The 19,398-nt window shown below is 46.2% G+C and overlaps 2 protein-coding genes across 5 annotated transcripts in view; one reads left to right on the plus strand and one right to left on the minus strand.

Annotated features, from left to right (window-relative positions):
- The first annotated feature begins 632 nt into the window (after positions 1-632).
- PSMC1 (proteasome 26S subunit, ATPase 1) lies at positions 633-14,736 on the plus strand. Of its 2 annotated transcripts, XM_001494090.6 has the most exons (12): positions 633-740; positions 1,071-1,272; positions 4,862-4,915; positions 5,532-5,628; positions 7,212-7,336; positions 7,563-7,748; positions 7,944-8,072; positions 9,349-9,445; positions 11,713-11,902; positions 12,403-12,554; positions 13,190-13,344; positions 14,381-14,736. In XM_001494090.6, the coding sequence occupies exons 2-12, from the start codon at positions 1,270-1,272 to the stop codon at positions 14,513-14,515; spliced, it is 1,323 nt and encodes a 440-aa protein (XP_001494140.2). In that variant the 5' UTR covers positions 633-740; positions 1,071-1,269; the 3' UTR covers positions 14,516-14,736. The 2 variants fall into 2 exon arrangements, with proteins under 2 accessions (XP_001494140.2, XP_070105642.1); XM_070249541.1 differs by lacking the exons at positions 633-740; positions 1,071-1,272 and adding an exon at positions 2,059-2,581.
- Positions 14,737-16,109: 1,373 nt separating this feature from the next.
- Positions 16,110-19,398, minus strand: part of NRDE2 (NRDE-2, necessary for RNA interference, domain containing) — a 44,978-nt gene continuing 41,689 nt past the window's right edge. For all 3 annotated transcript variants that reach the window (XR_011432026.1, XM_005605398.4, XM_070249540.1), the window contains exons 13-14: positions 17,093-17,164; positions 16,110-16,537 (exon numbers count right to left, since the gene is read on the minus strand). Coding sequence is in view for 2 of the 3 variants with exons in the window: in XM_005605398.4 (XP_005605455.3) it covers positions 16,412-16,537; positions 17,093-17,164 (198 nt within the window). In the remaining variant the exon portion in view is untranslated. The remainder of the gene's footprint in view (positions 16,538-17,092; positions 17,165-19,398) is intronic.

Raw genomic sequence — 19,398 nt, forward strand, 5'->3', positions numbered from 1 at the left:
GCCAGCCCCATACCAAATGCACAATACTATTTTAATGATAATCACAGGCTTTCTGGGACCCCACAAAGCTCACACTCCAGTGGAGGTGGGTGCTGTTCAAATGCTCGAGGGGAGTGGGAGCTGAGTGGATACCAAGGTTTTTTCCTTTGTTTCCTTTTTTCTTTTTTTTTTATTGAGGAAGATTAGTGCTGAGCTAACATCTGCTGCCAATCTTCCACTACTTTCTATATGTAGCATACATAGAAAACTTCAGAAGTTTTGATTCTTAGCCTGTGTTTCTTTGAAGGTGACCCCATCTTAGGAACCCTACAGATTGCCTAGACATTCCATACAGCTCTGGCAGTGCTTTCAGCATTCATGAAGGGAGAGTCGTCTTGCCCCTAATCTATCATATCAATTCACGTATCATGTAGTTGCCAGATTTTTTGGTGGAGATCAACAGTGTCAAAACTTTCTATTATGATATTTTAGTGATGACGAAAAGGAAGGAGTAATTTCCTGTATTTTGTACCTCTTTTGTGTTAATTAGTGAAATATTTTTAGTGTTTCATAACTAAAATGCCTAAATTAATCTGGAGCAGCAAAAACAAAAGATCAAACAAATCCATCTCTTCAGTTCAGCAAGACGCAGCATTTTGAGCACCTGTCATGGAAGTTTCCAGAGGCCAAAGCGACGCTTGCCATCTTCCCGATGTCCTGGTGGATGTAATAAATGACGAGCTTTACCAACTGGGTGCAAGGTGAGGAATTTTAAGACATTTGGCAACATCATAAGTCACAAGTCACGAGGAAAAAAAAAATTTAGATGACTCATGAGACAAATACTCTCTCAGGTGAGCAGTTAATTCCAGAGACAAAATAATAACTTAAATGTTGGTGCAAAAGTATATGCCAGCTTCGCAGTTCCAAATGTCATTCCAGTTCTTGGAAAAATTAAGTCCTTCCCAGTTATGATTTTTGCATATTTTAAATATTTAAAATTTTTACAATTGTCAGTTCTTTGACAGTCGAGGTCGTTTTCTTAAGTTGTTGACAATAACCTAATGGCTGCGCTTTAAATTTTTTTTAAGTAAAATATTTATGAGGTTCCCAGCTTGCTTATAAGTTATTCGCTATCCCGCCCGCCCGCACAACCCCTTGGAGCGCGCCTTCGTCCGTGCGGGATTTGGTTCCTATCGGCTTCCGTAGCGTCCCTCGGCGACTTCCGCCTTCGACGGGCCGTCTGGCGAAGGCACTTCCGGCAGCGGCGGCTCGAGCGGCCGAGGCAAGATGGTGAGTGACTAAGGGTTTCGGCTGGTGGTCGCGCTGCGACGGGGTCCGAGCGGCCCGAGACGAGAGAGCCAGACTGCTGCTCAAGGCACTGGGCAGCCCGCTCCTCCGCCGCCGGCCCGGGCTCCGCGGGCACGGAGGCTCCGGGGACAGCGTCAGGCCCACTGCGGGCCCGGCCGACCGGCGGGCCTTGCCCGGGGACCTGGGTTCGGGGCCTGGCGCGAAGGGTCCCCGGCGGGCTGGTGGGCGGCAGAGCGGGGCAGGTCCCTCGGCTTCGCTCCCCGCCGACCGGGGCTCTGCTGCCCGGCGCTGGAATTTCGGTGGGAGTCTCCGCCAGTGACTGGGACGGGCGCCTTCTGAGCCGCGGGTGAAGGATGTGCGACCGGAGAGGAGGGGAGGGGTTGTCCCGGCTGAGCGGGGGAGTCGGAGCCGTGGAGGACCGCGGGAGGGGAGCATCTGGAGGAGGCCGTAGAGACCGACGCTGTTGAGATGGGTGGAACCCCGAGGGAAAGGGCCCGTGGGGCATTAGTAATGGTCACAGCCGCGTTTATTTCTGAGTTCACAGAGCGAGTGTTTACTGAGCACCTGCACTTTTGGGGACGAGGACAGGCTCTGCTCTAGCCACTGAGGATCCGGGGGGGGGGGGGGGGGCGGGGGCACATGATTGATGAAGTCTCTGCCTCCGTGGAGCTTACGTTCTGGAGAAGGCAGACAAAAAGGAGAGAAATACAGAATGTGATGTCTGGGAGCGGGGTAGAGATGGGTGGGGTGCCCACTGTTATATGGCTGCCTTGTAGAAAGGGCTAGGATGGGGAGGAGTGGCTGTTTTACATAGGGTACCAGCGAAGGTAGCTGAGGAGGTGAGATCTGAGCAGAGATCTAAGTAAAATGAGAGAGTAGCCTATGCCAGTATCTGAGGAACCCGTGGTCCAGGCAGAAGGAGCAGCAAGTGCAAAGGGCCTGGGATGGGAATGTGTTTGGCCTGTGTTGTGAACAGCAGGAAAGCCAGACCACATAGTCGTATAATCTTTTTAAGGACTTTTGGGTAATATTCTAAGCACGACACTTTTTTAATATTTTCTCATTATTCCTCACAACAGTCCCTTGAGGTAATTATTATTGTTATCTTCACTTTACCACGGAGGAAACCGAGCCACAGTAAGCAGCTACGCTAGAACACAAACCCTGTCATCTTCCCTGGAGCCCTTGCTGTGATGTGTTAGATAGCCATGCGGCAGAGAAACACGCAGATGTTGGTGTCCTGTAGACCTGAGTGTGATGCCTGGCTACATCTCTCACAAGCTTTGTGACAGTAGGCAAATCGCTTAACCTCTCTGGGCCGTGGTTTCCTTATCTGTAAACTAGAGATATTGATAGTACCAACTTCATAGTGTCTGTAAGAATTAAGTGAGATGATACCCTGAGAATGTTTAGCCCACTGCTTGGCATATAGTAAGGGCTCACTAATGGGTTACTTGTTACTCTTATTTGAGACTGAGAAACATAGTGTAAAATGCCCCAGACGGGAAGAAGTTCGGGGCCCATTTGAGAAAATGTCCTCCAGCGGGGCCAGACTTGTAGGATCGTGAGAGAAGTAGATGAACCTGGGAAAGGTCAGTTGCAGCCAGTTTGGCGAGGGCCAGGCGTGCCGAGCTGCAGGGTTTGGACATTACACCGTGAATACCAGGGAGCAGTTGAAGGTCCTTAAGGAGAATTAAAGGGTCCGCTGTTTGTTTTAGAAGGTAATAGCCAGATTGGTGAGGGGAGAAACGACCTGGGAATCTCAGTTGAGAGGCTAGAGTCTGTAAGATATGATGGCCTGGACAAAAACAGAAATGGAGGATACACAGAAAGTGAAGAACTGAACCAGAATGGATTGTTGCAGAGCCCAGATTTTGTCACCAAACTGAAAGTTAAAATCCTGATGCTAACTTTTCTTACTTGTTAATAATAAGTTGAGGAGTAGTTACTATGCGTCATGTAGATGTCGAGTCGTTTGCCTGTGTTACCTCGTTTTCAGCGAGAGATAAGAGCTGGTGTCGTCCCCACCTTCCAGTTAAGGGCACCCGACTTACCGAGGTCACAGAGCCTGGGAGTGATGGCGTCGGAACTGAAACCACACCTGGAGGCGTCTCATTCTGGAGCCCATGTTCTTAGGCTGTTGCAGTTCCCATCCAGACGGTGGGAATATGAGCCCTGCCCTGAAGGACTGTGTGGCCTTGAGGAGACAGTGCAGGAGAAGTCTAGTACAGACTTGGGCACGTGGACAGTAGGCACCCCACACACATTAGCGGCCCAATCAATGGTAGATTTCCCTGGTAGGTATAGGAATTGTTAAAAGCCTGTAATTCTGGCAGCCCGTTGCAGTGTAACTAATTCTGTTTCCCAGAATTTCTCGGAGCCCTTAATTACCTTCTTCAGAATAAAGCACGGAGTTTTAAGAGTCCTGCATGTGGGGAATACATTTGACCTAGCTCGTTTAGGTAACCGTGCTAGGGCTGTTTGGTCTCGTTAGTGACCTTGGCAGTGTATTGATGTAGAGGTGCCTGCCTGCCTGGCAGTGATTTGAGGGGACTGAGAGGCCCCGGTAATCGAGTCGGTTCACTGTTCCTCATTTAAAATGCCGTTACTTCTGAGGCGTTGCTCTGTGTTAACCATTGTCCTGTAACTGAGGGGTCTGTTTTAAAATCAGAAATCCCAGTGAGCTTCCGAACACGCTAAGTTCTTGATACTTCAAGGTGATTCAGCTTTTCAGGTCGGAAGAAAGACCTGCCCGAGAGCCCCTCGCTTGAGGGATGGGACGCATGTGAGTTGCTGTTGAAAGGAAAGTCTCCTGCATCTTCGTCTGATGTTAGTCAGGAGTAAATGATTGACAAGTGGTTCTTGGAGAATGGGTAAAATGATTTCCATTTCGTGGCCTAATTTCATGAAATAGACTCTCGGTCGCCTCAGTCACATAGTTTTATATTAAAGAATGTCAAGCTCTATACCTTCCCCTCAAGAAGGGAGGGTCTTAGAATCTTAGCCTCATAATGATACATCAGTTACAGCTATTTCTCTTTTTTTTTTTTAAGATTGGCACCTCAGCTAACATCTGTTGCCAATCTTTTTTTTTTTTTAATTATTCTTCTTTCTCCCCAAAACCCCCCAGTACATAACTGTATATTCTAGTTGTAGGTCCTTCTGGCTCTGCTGTGTGGGACGACACCTCAGCATGGCCTGATGAGCAGTGCTAGGTCCACACCCAGGATCCGAACTGGTGAAATCCTGGGCCGCTGAAGCAGGGGCGTGAACTTAACCATGGCGCTCGCCCCCTATACCTATTTCTTAATTGAGTTGTCCTTAATTTAAGAGGCAATCAATTGCAAGGTGTACCACTGATCTACTAACAGCTTTTCAGGACAAAAAGATTCTACCACACAAAATGTACATGTTGACTGCTAGGTACGTCTAGAGTTCAGAAATGTTAAAATGAAGGGGAAGTGTTGGTATCTTAGAATCAAAGGCAAATCAGAAGGATATTCTTTTGAAGTGATCATTTTCGGAATTTCTACCTCTGTCTGATTTTGGATTTTTTGTTGTTGTTGTTCAGGGTCAAAGTCAGAGTGGTGGTCATGGTCCTGGAGGTGGCAAGAAGGATGACAAGGTAAATAAGCCAGATGTGTCTGTGATGTCAGTAAATTGTAGAAGATGTCATAGATCTCAGCTGAGAAGTTCTTTGGGAATTCATGAATTTAAAAAATACAAAATAAACGATCCTGTATTTCTTTAAACAGTCTGGCCTACAGACACAGTACCCTTTCATGTTTTAGAAAAGATTGTTGACCTAACTATCAAATAGGTATTTATGAATTAATGATTTTTAATCGTGTGAAAGTAATAACATTATAGAAGTGTTAAAATTAATTGCCTGTAATTTTAGTGTTTAATGTCCTGAGATGTGAAGAATTGTCTCAAATTATTTCAACTCAAACTTCTGGCATATAACTCTGAATTCTAACCTCTCTATTCCTTATTGAATAATCTGTCATTGTGTATTGTAAAAAGAAAGATCAGTTACATTCACATATTAAAATTGCAAGAATATAATAACCCAGTTGTTATTGTTGTTGTTGTTTTAAAAGGACAGTTTTTAATAGCATCCTAAAAGATAAGGAAAATTATATCACCTGGAAATAGGTAATGGTTCTACAGAAATGAATTTGTGTTTTAATATGATTTCCCTGTGGCTTTTTTTTTTCCTGCTGTACTAAACACTCAAGGACAAGAAAAAGAAATATGAACCTCCCGTGCCAACTCGAGTGGGGAAAAAGAAGAAGAAAACAAAGGGACCAGATGCTGCTAGCAAACTGCCACTGGGTAATGACATGGTTCCTCCTTGGGGTCTTTCCGATTGATTCCTAGGGGTTGTCTCTGTGTCTGTAGCTTAGAGGTCTCTGAATGTGGAGACAGGAAATGGGGGGTGGTTGAAGCTCTAGCCCTGTGACTATTCTCTCCAGTTCTTCTGTGCGGCATTCCTCTAGGTTGGAATAAGAGCTTTATTTTGGTTTTAACAGCATACACGCAGTATACAACTGTGTCTCACTTTAAGAAACTCCACTAGTTTCCTTTAAATAACCAGCTCCTCTTGTGTATTAAAAGTACAGTTTTAGATTAGAAAACTCATGTCGGGCTTGAGTAACTTAGAAACACAGTTATTTCACAGGGAAATGGAGTGCCACTGTGTTGGAATTCACATCATGCGATGCCTGAACATACACGTTTTCAATGGCTTCCTACTGACCCGACCCAGTCCCCCCTCCCTCCTCAGCGCACACCCTGTGCCTCGCTCCTTGCCCATACTGCTGTCCCTTGTGTTCTTTGACTGCTCTGCATATCAGGGCCTTTGCCCTTTGCTGCCCTCTGCTTAAAAATCTTCCCCCAGTCCTTCCCCTGCTGCCTGCTTCTCATTTCTTCAGGCTGCAGCTGAGATGCCTCCCTCACTGCCATCTAAACAAGTCCCTTCCTGCTTAGATGAAATAACTAATTTTAAAAATATTCCTTGGTTAAGAATGAAGATAGTCAGACAGTAGAAATGTGCCACAATCCACCACAATGAATCAATATGGTATTGATAAAGAATGGATCATCAGATCACCACAAGAGCATAGAAAGTCCAAAAACAACATTGTTTCATGGATAATTTATGGTAAAAGTGACAGTTCTGTAGGAAGAGGATGGATTATTATAAATGCCTGGCATCTTTTATTTGCAATTGAGAGAAAATGGAATTGCCAGATGGATTACAGATATACATATTAAAATAAGTAAATAAATGAAAATTCAGGAATATATTTATTTAACCTTAGGGGAGGAGAGACCTTTTGAAGAAGTCAGGAAACCCGGAAACCACAAAAGATTGATAGATCTGTCTATATAAATGTTAAAATTCTTGTGTAGCATGAGACTTCAAGCCAAAAGAACACAAAAGAGATTGGGGAAAATGTTCACCAGAAATGCTAATACCTGTAATATTTCACAGTCCTCCTACAAATGTGTGCTTGTGTTACAGCTGCTGTGCAACAGTCTGTGCTGACTGAACAGCACATGTAGCTATTTTTATTAGCACGTCTGGGAAGACTAAAGCCAAGCAATCTACCTTTTAGGTCAATGACTGTTTTCTTCTTTATGTTATATACAGACAGTTCAGTTAGTCTGTGTCGTTTTGTGTTAGCTGTCTGGTCGTAGACCTCATCCCCATTTTTACTTCCTTGCTTATAACTGCCAAAATCCCTTTCCCATTCACATTTAACACCTGCTTACTTAGGGTCAACAAACTTTTAATTTTTCAGTCCAAATAAAATAAGCTTATTTTAAATCTTAACTTTTTTCCCTTAAGAATGAACTGAATTAATTCAAACTTCAAGCTCCAGGTATAATAAAGTTTTATTTTTTAATTACAGTGACACCTCACACTCAGTGCCGGTTAAAATTATTGAAGTTAGAGAGAATTAAAGACTATCTTCTCATGGAGGAAGAATTCATTAGAAATCAGGAACAAATGAAGCCTTTAGAGGAAAAGCAAGAGGTAAATTGAGAAATTAGTGTAACTTCATTTTTACAAAGTGAATTCTACTTAGAACCTAAAACTGTCAATGAATAAATGAAATTCAAGTAGTTGAACCTTTCAGGCTTTTACAGATCATTATTAGCTGCCTTTTAAAAGCACCAGCTGCTTTGTAAATCTAGTGAACTGTCAGCATCATCTACTTTTTAGTTCTAATCTGTTTCCCTTTCGGTGTACTCTAACGTAGGAGGAAAGATCAAAGGTGGATGACCTGAGAGGGACCCCAATGTCGGTAGGGACCTTGGAAGAGATCATTGATGACAATCACGCCATCGTGTCTACATCTGTGGGCTCAGAACACTACGTCAGCATTCTTTCATTTGTAGACAAGGATCTGCTGGAACCGGGCTGCTCCGTGCTGCTCAACCACAAGGTAAGTTGATTGCCTCTACGGAAGCCCGTAGCAGTGCTTTGTCCTTCCTTGTTATCGGTCCACTGTTCCAGACCTGTGGACGTAGATTGCCAAAGCACCCCTAAGAGTAGAAAAATTCTGTGGTTGGCATTGCTTTGTTGTAAACGAATTGTGTGAACCTCACATTCCTGTGTAAAGCTTAACGTTCCCTGTTAGGTGCATGCTGTGATAGGGGTGCTGATGGATGACACGGATCCCCTGGTCACAGTGATGAAGGTGGAAAAGGCCCCTCAGGAGACCTATGCTGATATTGGAGGGTTGGACAACCAAATTCAGGAAATTAAGGTATGTCTAGGAACCAGCTCTGGGTTTTTAGACTTTGGGTTTCTTACTGCTGTCTCATTTAGGGTGCTAGGAGTTGTTTTGCATGTTTTGTTTTTTCTTTATTGATCAGACCAGTAACTGACTCAGAGCTTGTCAGTTGTGGTGTTTTGTATTTGTTTTTTGGTGGCGGGGGGGGGAGCAGTGGTGTGTGTTGTTCTTTTTTCCCCTAAACCAGCCTTCAGCCCACTAGATCTCATTCTTTTTTTTTTTTTAATGCTTTTTTGGTGAAGAAGGTTGGCCCTGAGCTAACATCTGTTGCCAGTCTTCCTCTTTTTTTTTCCTCCCCAAAGCCCCAGTACATAGTTGTATATCCTAGTTGTAGATCATTCTAGTTCTTCTATGTGGGACGCTGCCACAGCATGGCCTGAGGAGTGGTGAGTAGGTCCACACCCAGGATCCGAACCGGTGAACCCCTGGCCGCCAGTGTGGAGCGTGTGAACTTAACCACTCAGCCATGAGGCCAGCCCCATGTATTTGTTAATACTGAGTTAGGTACTAGAAATAACAATAAATTGTATGATAGTTCTTGTAGCACCTGTAGCTTAATACTTTTTTACCAATGTTTAATAATTATCTGTGTGAATATATAATGTTTCCAATTGTGTTGGTGTCACTTGTGGCTATCTAGAAACTTCCAGTGATGTATGGGGTAGGGTGAGTGACACATTCTTACAGAGTGGTGGGGTCTAGAACATAATCCCAGCCCCTGCCGTGGTCCTAGGGTTGGGGGAAAGTGGTCCTCCAGGATGGCTGTGGGCGAGCTCTCTGCAGGTTCTTTCATCCATAGGGAAGTCATTCAGAGCTATCACAGATCTCCACTGGTGACCTCTCAGACAGCTGGGCACTAGCCATGATGTCCCTGGTTCGTAACAGCAATCAGAAAATGTTGCCAGCTCCTGTCTGTAGTTTAATTGAAGAGGGTGAATTTTAGATTTCTCCAGTTCGTTTTGCTCAGAAAGGCTTAATGTTGTTCAGCACTGACGTCTGCTGGAAAGTGCAAGGGGAATTGGGTGCTATTGGGAAGAGGGGATGGGTGCTGGGAGCTCGAGTAGGACAGATGTCCTCTCCAGTATGCCCTTGTGCCTAGTAGCAGTCAAGCGCATTGTCTCAAACAAGAGTGATTGAAATTTTAGTTTATTTTTGTTGAGAGCGAGATATACTCATGATGCCATAGTAGATCTGCTGATAATTTCAGTAAGAAAGCCTTTCGTTTTTACCGAGTGTTTGTTTTCTGCAGGAATCTGTGGAGCTTCCCCTCACTCATCCTGAATATTACGAAGAGATGGGTATAAAGCCCCCTAAGGGGGTCATTCTCTATGGTCCACCTGGCACAGGTATGCATGGTCTGCGTTTGACACTTTCCAGACGCTCAGCTTCTCCCTTGAGCAGCAGCATTAGCCAGTTAGAATTACTTAACTGTTGAGTGAGGATGCCACAGTTCCTTAGGTTAAAACGATGCTCTAAGACATTTTGGACATTTTTGCGTAAGCAACTCCTTTGGAATCATACCTATTACACAAAAGTATATTTATCTGTAAAGTAGATGCAGTAAGAAACTGAACTTAGACTTGAAGTTGTAGACTTCAACAGAGTTAATGTGTTAAAAAAATATAATAATAATTTGTAAGAAAAAATAAAAATAAACCAGGATGCTCAACTATGGCTGTACATTGAAATCACCTTGGGAGCTTTAAAAAATACTGATGCCTCGTCCCATCACTGAAGATTCTGGTATATTGATTTGGAGTGTGGCCAAGAGTCACAGCAATGGTGGAGAACCACTGATTTAAAAGCTATTGTGTGCTGTTCAGATTAGGTTTATTCTCTAGTCCATTGATACTGAATGAATTAATATTGGATGAATAAATAAAGATATACGTACATACAGTCATGCGTCACTTAACAAGGATACGTTCTGAGGAATGTGTCTTTCGGCAATTTCATCATTGTGAGAACATCGTAGAATGCAGTGACACAAACCTAGACACCACGCACCTAGGCTCTATGGTACTGATCCTATGGGACCACCATCGTATACGTCGTCTCTCGTTGACTGAGATGTTAATGTGGCACGTGACTGTGTACATATTTGGTTCATTATGCAATAAGTTGACCTGAGTAAGTTGTCCGGGACTTAGCAGTTCATTGCTGTATAAGTTCCAAAGGGAGAGCAGTTATTTGATGGAGTGAATCAAAACCATGTTCCCAAGAGGATCTTGAGAGCTGAAGACTGCCCACAGTTGGGGGACTGGGAGACAACTGTGCTCAGAGGCAAGGAGCTCTTGCAGCCTGTCATCTTACAGCTCAGGAAATCATTTCACAGAGGCCAGTGACGAGCCCAAGGCCCCATTAGCTCTGCGAGTTGAGCTGGTAGCAGGGCTGAAGCTGGAATCCAGGCCTCCTGACCCGCAGCCACGTGCCTTCTTTGGAGCATGTGTGCTACAAGGGGCTGGCTATGAGGAGCTGGGGTGAGGCACAGGGTAGCAGGCCTGTTGGGAGGAGGAGGAGGAGGAGACTGGTTTAGTGATCCTTCTGGCCACTGAAGTGTCCCAGCAGCTGGACTCGGCTGCTTCTGGACTGTAAGATCCCACCCACTTAGAAGGTCCTTTTTGTCTTCTGTTCACCATCTTTAGTTGATGTTCTCAGGGAGTGGTCCAGCTTTCTGAACCTTTGCACCTGCTGTTCTGCCTGCCCAACCAAAGGGAACATCATTGCCACATCTTGTCGCAAAGCTTAGTGCTCTGTCCTTCTTCCCACGTGGACGAAGTCTTCTGTGTCACTCACCAGCAGCCCCCTCCTCCTTCCCCTGCAGGCCTAAGGTTGGTCCTTTACCAGTTCAACCTCTCACTGCCTCTGCATCCTGAGGTGACTGCCTAGCCCTTTGCCCATTTCCTCTCAAAGGGGCCAAGGTCGTCCAGCTCTCAAGTTCTCAAATTGTGTGCTTGTAGCTGACTCTTGGTTTTGACATGAAAGAGAAAGGGAATAGAGCAGGATTAGAAAGGTGGTTTGAGATCTTCCCTGAGATTGGTGAGGGGAACTGCCTCATAAGGGCACACCACAGACAGGAAAGCCTCCTGAGCTTTCAGCAGCGCTTGGTTGTGGCTTTTTCAGGAGCTGGTCCTGTTTCACTTGTCCAGGCCTGCGGCCCAAGCACCCCCAGCAACAACTCTTGGGTCAGCCCGGGGCACTTGCAGGCCTGGTGCTCAGGAACACTGAGTGTTTCCTTAGGTCAAACCTGGATTCCCAGGCCTTTTTTCATCACTGATAGTTTCATAGTTGAGTTTGGCTCTCTAACCCTGGCTGCATGGGTCAGGTTAAAATTGTATGTAACTTGAATATCCCGGTTGTAAGTATTTTCCGACATTATCATGATGAATTTAGGAAGACAGTTAAAAATAATCAAAATGTTATTTAGGTTTTCCTAATTTTCCTCTTACTGCTTTGGAGAACAGAACGTCAAGACACGTGAATGGTGGCATGCCTTTTCATCACAGGGATCCACCCAATTTGATGTCCATTTAAGGTGGTAATGACAGTTTTTAAGTTAAAACAGCACTTGAAGTTATTTCCCTTTGTCTTTTTCTTTTTTAACCTAAAATAGGTAAAACCTTATTAGCCAAAGCAGTAGCAAACCAAACCTCAGCCACCTTCTTGAGAGTGGTTGGCTCTGAACTTATTCAGAAGTACCTAGGCGATGGGCCCAAACTTGTTCGGGAATTGTTTCGAGTTGCTGAAGAACATGCACCATCCATCGTGTTTATTGATGAAATTGATGCCATTGGGACAAAAAGGTAGACTTTCTCTTACCTATTTTGCATCATTTCGAGGTAAAAACCATGTAGCTCTTCTCTGAGAATGATCAGTCATTGGGCACTCGCTGGATGGCCTGCATGTTGGTTTCCACAGTTCCTACTGTCCATGGCTCTCTGGATGGTTTAGGCTCTTCTCTCCCAAGTGCCGGGTAACAGCTCCCCAGGAGTTGTGAATGTCTGGCACCTGGTCAGTGGATAACTGTGCGTTGAGCAACCACTCTGAGCCAGGCACCATCTGGACTCTGGGGACACAGCCGAGAGCACGAGTCTCTGCCCTCAAGGAGCTCACAGTCAGGTTAGGGGATCAGACACCAAATACGGAGACTGAATAAATATTTCAGGCATGAGAACCACTACAAAGAAAATAATATGTGTAATCGGCTCTTGGGAGGGTGTGACACGTGGGTTGAAACCACAGTGTTTTGTTGTAATTCCCCTTTGGCAGTTGGGTCTTCATTCCTTCTTTTTCTCTTCCAAAGGTATGACTCAAATTCTGGTGGGGAGAGAGAAATTCAGCGAACGATGTTAGAACTGTTGAACCAGTTGGATGGATTTGATTCAAGGGGAGACGTGAAAGTTATCATGGCCACAAACCGAATAGAAACTTTGGACCCAGCACTTATCAGACCAGGTCAAATTTGCTTTTTATTTCATCCTTGAGAATTAATGTGGTCATATGTATTTGTGTTTCTTAAGCACACTGTGGAGGGATTGTATAAATGATACATAGAAAGGCAAATACTGTATTAAAACTAGAATAACTTACAAGACTATGTCCCCTTGAGATTACAGCTAAGTAAGAGCGTGATGTAGTCTGTGTAGCTTGGTTCTTTGAATTCCAATCTTGTATTGTGATCTTTTCTTTCCCTTAGTTAATATTCCCCTTTTAACCTCAAGAATTTTTTCTGAAGAAAGAATATATAGGATAGCTCAGGTTCATTTTTTACATTCAGGTAGCACCAAAAGCAGCAGTAGCTCATGTTTTTACTCTCTTTTATGTTTTTACTACTATCAATGCGTCCTTATCCTCTAAATAGGCCTTTTAGGAACTCCTCCTTTCATTTGTTTCTAAAGGTGCCAGAGCAGGGAGGATTTCTTTAAAATGGGAGGAATTCAAACAGAGGTTTACAAACTGTAAAGATAAATGTTTACATGTTAAGATTTGGACCTCCTTCCCACAGGATGCTGCTGTCTGACCTCTCCCTGAGCTGGGGGCAGTGCCTGGGGCTGTACAGGGGTGTCACTGAAACCCTTTTGTACCCGCAGGCCGCATTGACAGGAAGATCGAGTTCCCCCTGCCTGATGAGAAGACCAAGAAGCGCATCTTTCAGATCCACACCAGCAGGATGACGCTGGCTGACGACGTTACCCTGGACGACTTGATCATGGCTAAAGACGACCTGTCCGGTGCCGACATCAAGGTGAGAACGTGGGCTGGATCATACCTCTTAGTTTTATCACATATATGTATGAGTTAGGATGTTTCTTCCCAGATGACCAGAATTTAGAGCAAGGCCTGGCAGCATTGAATGTGGGTGCAAGCTGCTTTTCATCGGAAGACCTGGGTTTTCATGAGGCACGAATGCCGTGGTTAGGTAGGGACGGCACACGCAGGGCCTTCTCAGGCTGGTGCCTGTACTGAACTGCGTGTCACTGTCATCTGTGTAGATGAGTATCTTAGTTCGTGAGTAAAACTCTTTTTAAAATTGAAATTATTTTTGAATTTTGCACCAACTTTTTATTTTGAAAAATTTCAAGCCTTCAGAAAAGCTGCAACAGTAGTAAACACCCGTAGGCCCATCACCTCAGTTTACCAAATGTCACCCTTTTGCCTATTTGGTTTCTCTTTTCTACTGAACCATCTTGAATATCCTGAGGGCCAGAACCAAATAGAAACTTCAGTGCCAGGATTAACTGTGTTTTTGTCACATTGTATTACATAGGTTCTTGTTTTGTTCTACTTTTGGCAAGTAATTATTGAGAAAATAAACATATTACCATAAATACTATATTGAAACTTCTTTAACTAGAATACGTGTTCTGAGTATGGGTACATGAAATGGAGGTATAATCTCTGTTGCCTCTAGATTTCCAGGCCGGGTATAATTTCATCTGTTTTCTAGGAGTATGACTCCCTTTAACGAAAGTGGGGCTGTGAGAACTTACTGACCTGCCAGGCCACACAGCTGTTAGAAGCTGAGCCAGTACTAGAACCTGGAGCCCCGATTCCTGGGCCAGTCCTCCTCTTTGTTAATCACTCCCAGTTTAAGCCACCTCAGATCCTTTGAGAAGATAATTAGAATGCTTACAACATTTAAGAAATCTAATCTTTCCCAAATGATTTGAGCAGTGTGTGTTTAGTCTAAGTGTCTTACACCTTATTTCAAAATGGCTCTTTTAATTGTTAGAATAAAAATAAAGTGTTTCACTTTCTGAACATACTGTTCTGTCTTACAGGCAATCTGTACAGAAGCTGGTCTGATGGCCTTGAGAGAACGCAGAATGAAAGTAACAAATGAAGACTTCAAAAAATCTAAAGAAAATGTCCTTTATAAGAAGCAGGAAGGCACCCCTGAGGGGCTGTATCTCTAGTGGACCACAGGTGCCTTCAAGGAAATGGCAGTGGGGGGTCCCAGCGCCTCAGAGGGATGAGGCTGGGGAAGCTGCCCCAGGAGTCCGTGTTCCAGTTGGTCTTTATTAGCAAAACATCCCCTGTATGTTTTTGAGCATAAGTGTAGGATGCCCACCGGGCTGCCTTCGTCTGTTGGTCACGTGCAGTGCTCTCTGCCCAATAAAGCGTGCTCTTTCTCTAACAGTTCATCTTCTTTCTGGTGTCTCCACACCTGCTGCTCAGCAGCACCAAGTGGGTGGATCCAGGTGTTAGGGAAGCTTCTGTGAGTGATGACATGGAGTGCAGACTTCAGTACCTGTTGCCCCCAGAGCTGGTGGTGGAGTTACTGTACAACAGCAGCTAATGGGAAAGAAATGATCCTAACCACATAGCCAGCGATCTTTCTTGTTTAAGCAACAAAGTCTGAGTTCATGTGGCTGTGGCTTCAAAGGAAGAAAAGACAGCTTTCCCTTATGGAAGTTCTGTGGGTTCTCAGCACTGTGGGGCCAGGAAGGAAGTACTGATGTTGCGAAGAGATTGAGGGTTCCTTAAAAATCTCAAAAGGTCAGGGCTGAAGAATCCCATACCAGCTCTGCCTGTTGTCGGATTCAGAAACCTCATCTCTCTCAAGAGCGTTTGGAAATGTGTCAGTTTCCCCTTCCTTTTCTTTGTCTGTTTCCTGCACTGCTCTTTCCTTTCTGAGCAGTTCAGGGTATAGCAAGGTAAGCATCCACATGGTTGGCTGGCAACTTCCTTGGGGGCTCTGAGACGCTGCCCCAGAAAGTGCTCTATGTTGCCTTCCCAACCAATGTCCGTCAGTTTCTAGCCAAAACTATTCTGCAACACTGGCTTTTCTGGATGAGGTGCCAAGGAAATATGTCTTCAGCAATTCTCAAGATCATGACTTTTTTTAAAAAGCCAGAGAAGCTGGGAACCCCTCAGAAATCAAAATAACATGGCCAGTCTGGGCCTTCGTATCTTAAGCAGTGTGGATGCATAGCAGAGGAGGGCGTACCTTCCGCACATCTCACAGGCAGGGCTGGGTTTGGTCGGAAGGAGCTGGCTCCATTCCACTCTCCTCTGAGACAGAGGTCACTGGCAGGCTCCCTCCCCTGCAGCAGAGGCCTTATGTCTTTGGGCAGTGCCTTCCACACCAGTGTGCACACAAGTCCCCAGGAAGGCCTGTTCGGATGCAGATTCTGACTCAGCAGTGCTAGGAAGGGGCCTGAGAGTCTGCATTTCTAACAAGCTCCCAGGTGATGCTGCTGGTCCACAGATGGAAGTGTCACAGAGTAGGGCTTAGGGAATAATGAGAAACTCTTAATACACTTGATAGAGGCCAGAACACCAAGTTTTAAATGACTTCCCACTGCTCTGAAGATAAGGGCAAGATCTGCTCTCCTGCTAACCTGCCCAGGGGAGGAGATCCTAGTGTTGAGTAACCAGACCTTTCATATCAAAGGCTGCAAGACCCATAAGACTTGGCAGGACCACCAAGGATGCCAACTGAGGGGGTACACTCACCATGGTGGGGGCTGGCACCGGCTGGGCTAAGAAAGCCAAAGGAACGAGAACTTGCACACACCAACCACAGTAGGTTTTGTAATCACTTAGCGTGATTCTTGTCTACAGACATATATACACATGTGCACATATATAATATGTAAAACAATAGCTTTTGTGTCATTTGCACATGCAAAAAATATGCAAGAGGTGAGAGACTGGTAACCCAGACATTCTCAAGAGAAACTTCTAAAGCAAAAGTCTGTTAACACACGCTTGCACATGTGCATCACTGGTCTCCTCTTGCCCATCCTGGTTCCGACAGGGCAGGCAACGTTGCCTCAGAGATGTGGTCCCCATTCCCTTCCTGGTCTCTAGTCCTCAAGCAGAAGCTCCAGCTCCTCCACCGGCAGGCGCACCCGGAGCTCCTTCTCAGTCATCAGGTCCAGGATCTCCTGCATCTCATCGGGGAAGTACTCCACAGCGTCCATGTACAACACCTAGGACGGAGAACCACCACCCTAGTCAGCCAGCCGCTTCTAGCCCAGCGATCCCGCCCTCCTGCTGCTCCCTCCACAGCCTGCACTGCCCTCCGCTGTCCTAACTCAGCAGCACCCAGGCATGCTTCAGGAAGGACACCAAACCCACAGAGCAGACTCAAAGTGAGGAAACTCACAAGGAGGCCGCCTCCTTCCAAAATGGGACAGGAGTTGCTGGCAGACACTGCAGTCACCCACAGTCTGACTTCTGAGTGTCTCCTGACCTGGGCCTTCAGAGTGAGGACATGGATCCCAACGGGTCAGCACCTGGGCTGAACTCTGGTAAATGCTGGGAAAACCGCCCACAGCAACACTCCCAGGAAACACCAGCTCCAGTGCAGGGACAGTAGACAAATGCCTGCAGGCTCAGGCTCCATGGGGACCGCTTCACTAAGAAATGGCCCAGGATGTGCCCTGTCCCCAGTGACAGGTGCAGGCCAGGCAGACACTGGCTGGACTGAGGCTTGGCAGGAAAGTCCCTTGGAATCTGAAGATACCACGGTCTTTAGAACTCACCTTTGCCCAAGGACAATTCTGAAGTGCTTTGTAGAACACACCTTTGCTTCTTTCCTTGTTTCCTAAGGAAACCTGAGGTGAGGGAAAAAAACACAAATGTGATGAAACGGAGGCTAAGGCCATAGAAACCACCGCTGTACTGATTCACATGGGGGCTCCTCGGCTGCAGTCAGCCAGCCCACGGGGAGAGCTGGCACCATCACGGTGGCTGCTGGGTTTGGGCCCATGTACCATGGGACGCTCTCGGGCCACTACTGTGTTGGGTCATTTCCTCTCCACCAACGGGCCCAGAGTGTTGACCTTTAACCCTGCTGACTTGCCTTTGTCTCCTCCTTCACTCTGAGCCATCATCACACCTTGCGTTACTAACAGTGCCTGGAATGTGGCCTGACTTTATACAAACAGAAAATACCTGCAGAAGCTGGAGCAGCATGTGGCATCTCCTACCTGGGGCCTCTCCCAAGTCCCAGGAAGGGAAGGGATCTGTCGTTCGGTGGCTCCCCCAGAGGATCACAGCCCCCAGGCCGCTCTGCAGGCTGCTGAGCGTCTGTGGCTGTGAGTGGGCACAGGCAGAGCTCGTGGAGCTGATGTCTATCTCTGGGCTTTCCTCCTCCACATGTGGCCTTCCCAGAGGAGAGCCTGCTAGCAGACACCAGCTCTTCCCGCCGGGCAGCCGGTGCAGGGGACCAGGGAGGGCTGTTGACCGGCCTCCCAGAAACCGGGCGATGGCATCTAGAGACTTGTCTTTGGCTCAGGAGCTCGCTCTACCAAGGGCAGCCTCACTGACTCCCTTCTCAGCTCCTTCAGGTTCACTCCCACAGTCACCAAGACTGTACCTTTGGGCTGTAACCAGCGTCTGTGATAACCTTGCTTCAGGCGAGTGCCACCACAGAGCCAGCCTCATGGTGGACTCCTGTCTTCCCTCCCTGGCATGAGCCTCGGCCATTCTGAGGTTGGACGTCTGAACTTATACCCAAGGAGCCAGTGTGAGCTGTCCTTCCTTTGCACACCAAAACACTTCAATATCCTCTCCTAAAATACTGACTAAACTTAAGACTTTTTTTCCTTGTTTTTCAAAGAAGAAAGAAAAATTGTATTACTGTTCTTTCTCAACCCCTGCCTTTGTGAGACTCACAGGTACTCCTGGAGCCCAGCAAATCCAGGTGAATAAATTGACTAGCCTCAAATGATACTTGCTCTCTGCGATTTCCTTCACCAATCGGCCGCCGGAAGATGCCTTCGTGTTATCAGGTACGAAGGGCTCAATGCCAGGTGAAAGCTGGGTGCTGACTTGGTTTCTTCCATTCAGGATTTCATATTCTAAGACATGGCCTTGTATAGATCTTTTCTCTCTCACTAGAGCAGAGCCTCAAATGGGAAGAAAGTTCATGAGCGGTACCCTGGCTCTCTACGTCCTCCTTCCTCACCTTCTAAGTGTTCTCATCTTAGCAAACCATGACTCCTTATGAAATTCCTAAGTCAAGGCTGACATACCACTGTGGGGGACTCCCATGGCACCCGGTTACCCCAGGGTATCGGGACTGAGTAAGCGTGTCTCCTCAGGCAGACCGGGAACATCTTGGGGCACTGACCAGGTGCATGCACAGAACTGAAGACGACACAGCTTGTGAAGGAGCAGAGCTGCTGGTATGGGTCCCCAAGTAAACCGCCAATTCCACCAAGACAGTCTCCAGAGTGAAGTGGGGGCCGAGATTTCACACAGAGGCTGCCCTCTGTGCCCCACACCAAGCCCCAGGAAGCAAGTCTCACACGCACTACATGCACGACTCAGCAAACAAAACCTTTGTAAACAGATGATGCGACCCTCTGGAAAGCCCTCGTGCTGTGGGCCTTCTGCCCAAACCTGAGCTCTCTCGACACGGGCAGGTATGGGGTCGGGGAGGGGCCGGGGGACAGGACCCACGGCAGTGTGGATGGCACCTGCCCCTCTTCAGTAACAGGGTGTCCAAGCTCTCCATTTAGAGAAGCTGTCTGATGCTTAGTAATCACCTGTTTGGGCATTTCTGTGCCTTCATAGCTGATATGCGCCACCTCCACATGGGGGAGTAACAGCTCTAAGAAAATGAGAAGCCTGACGGTCTTTGGGCTTTTGCAAAATTTGATTCTCTTTTCTTATCTGAGTATAAAGAAACCTAAGTAACTGTGAGCTTATCTAACTTTTTAAAGTAATTTGACAAAACTGATATCCAGCCCTCCCCAAATAAGAACAGGATCCATTTCTGTAACACGTCATCAGAGTATTCATTCCGAGAGGAGGCTGGCGCTCTTGCTGGAGGTTTATTTAC

Source organism: Equus caballus, chromosome 24 (assembly GCF_041296265.1).
Source record: "Equus caballus isolate H_3958 breed thoroughbred chromosome 24, TB-T2T, whole genome shotgun sequence".
NCBI lineage: Eukaryota > Metazoa > Chordata > Mammalia > Perissodactyla > Equidae > Equus > Equus caballus.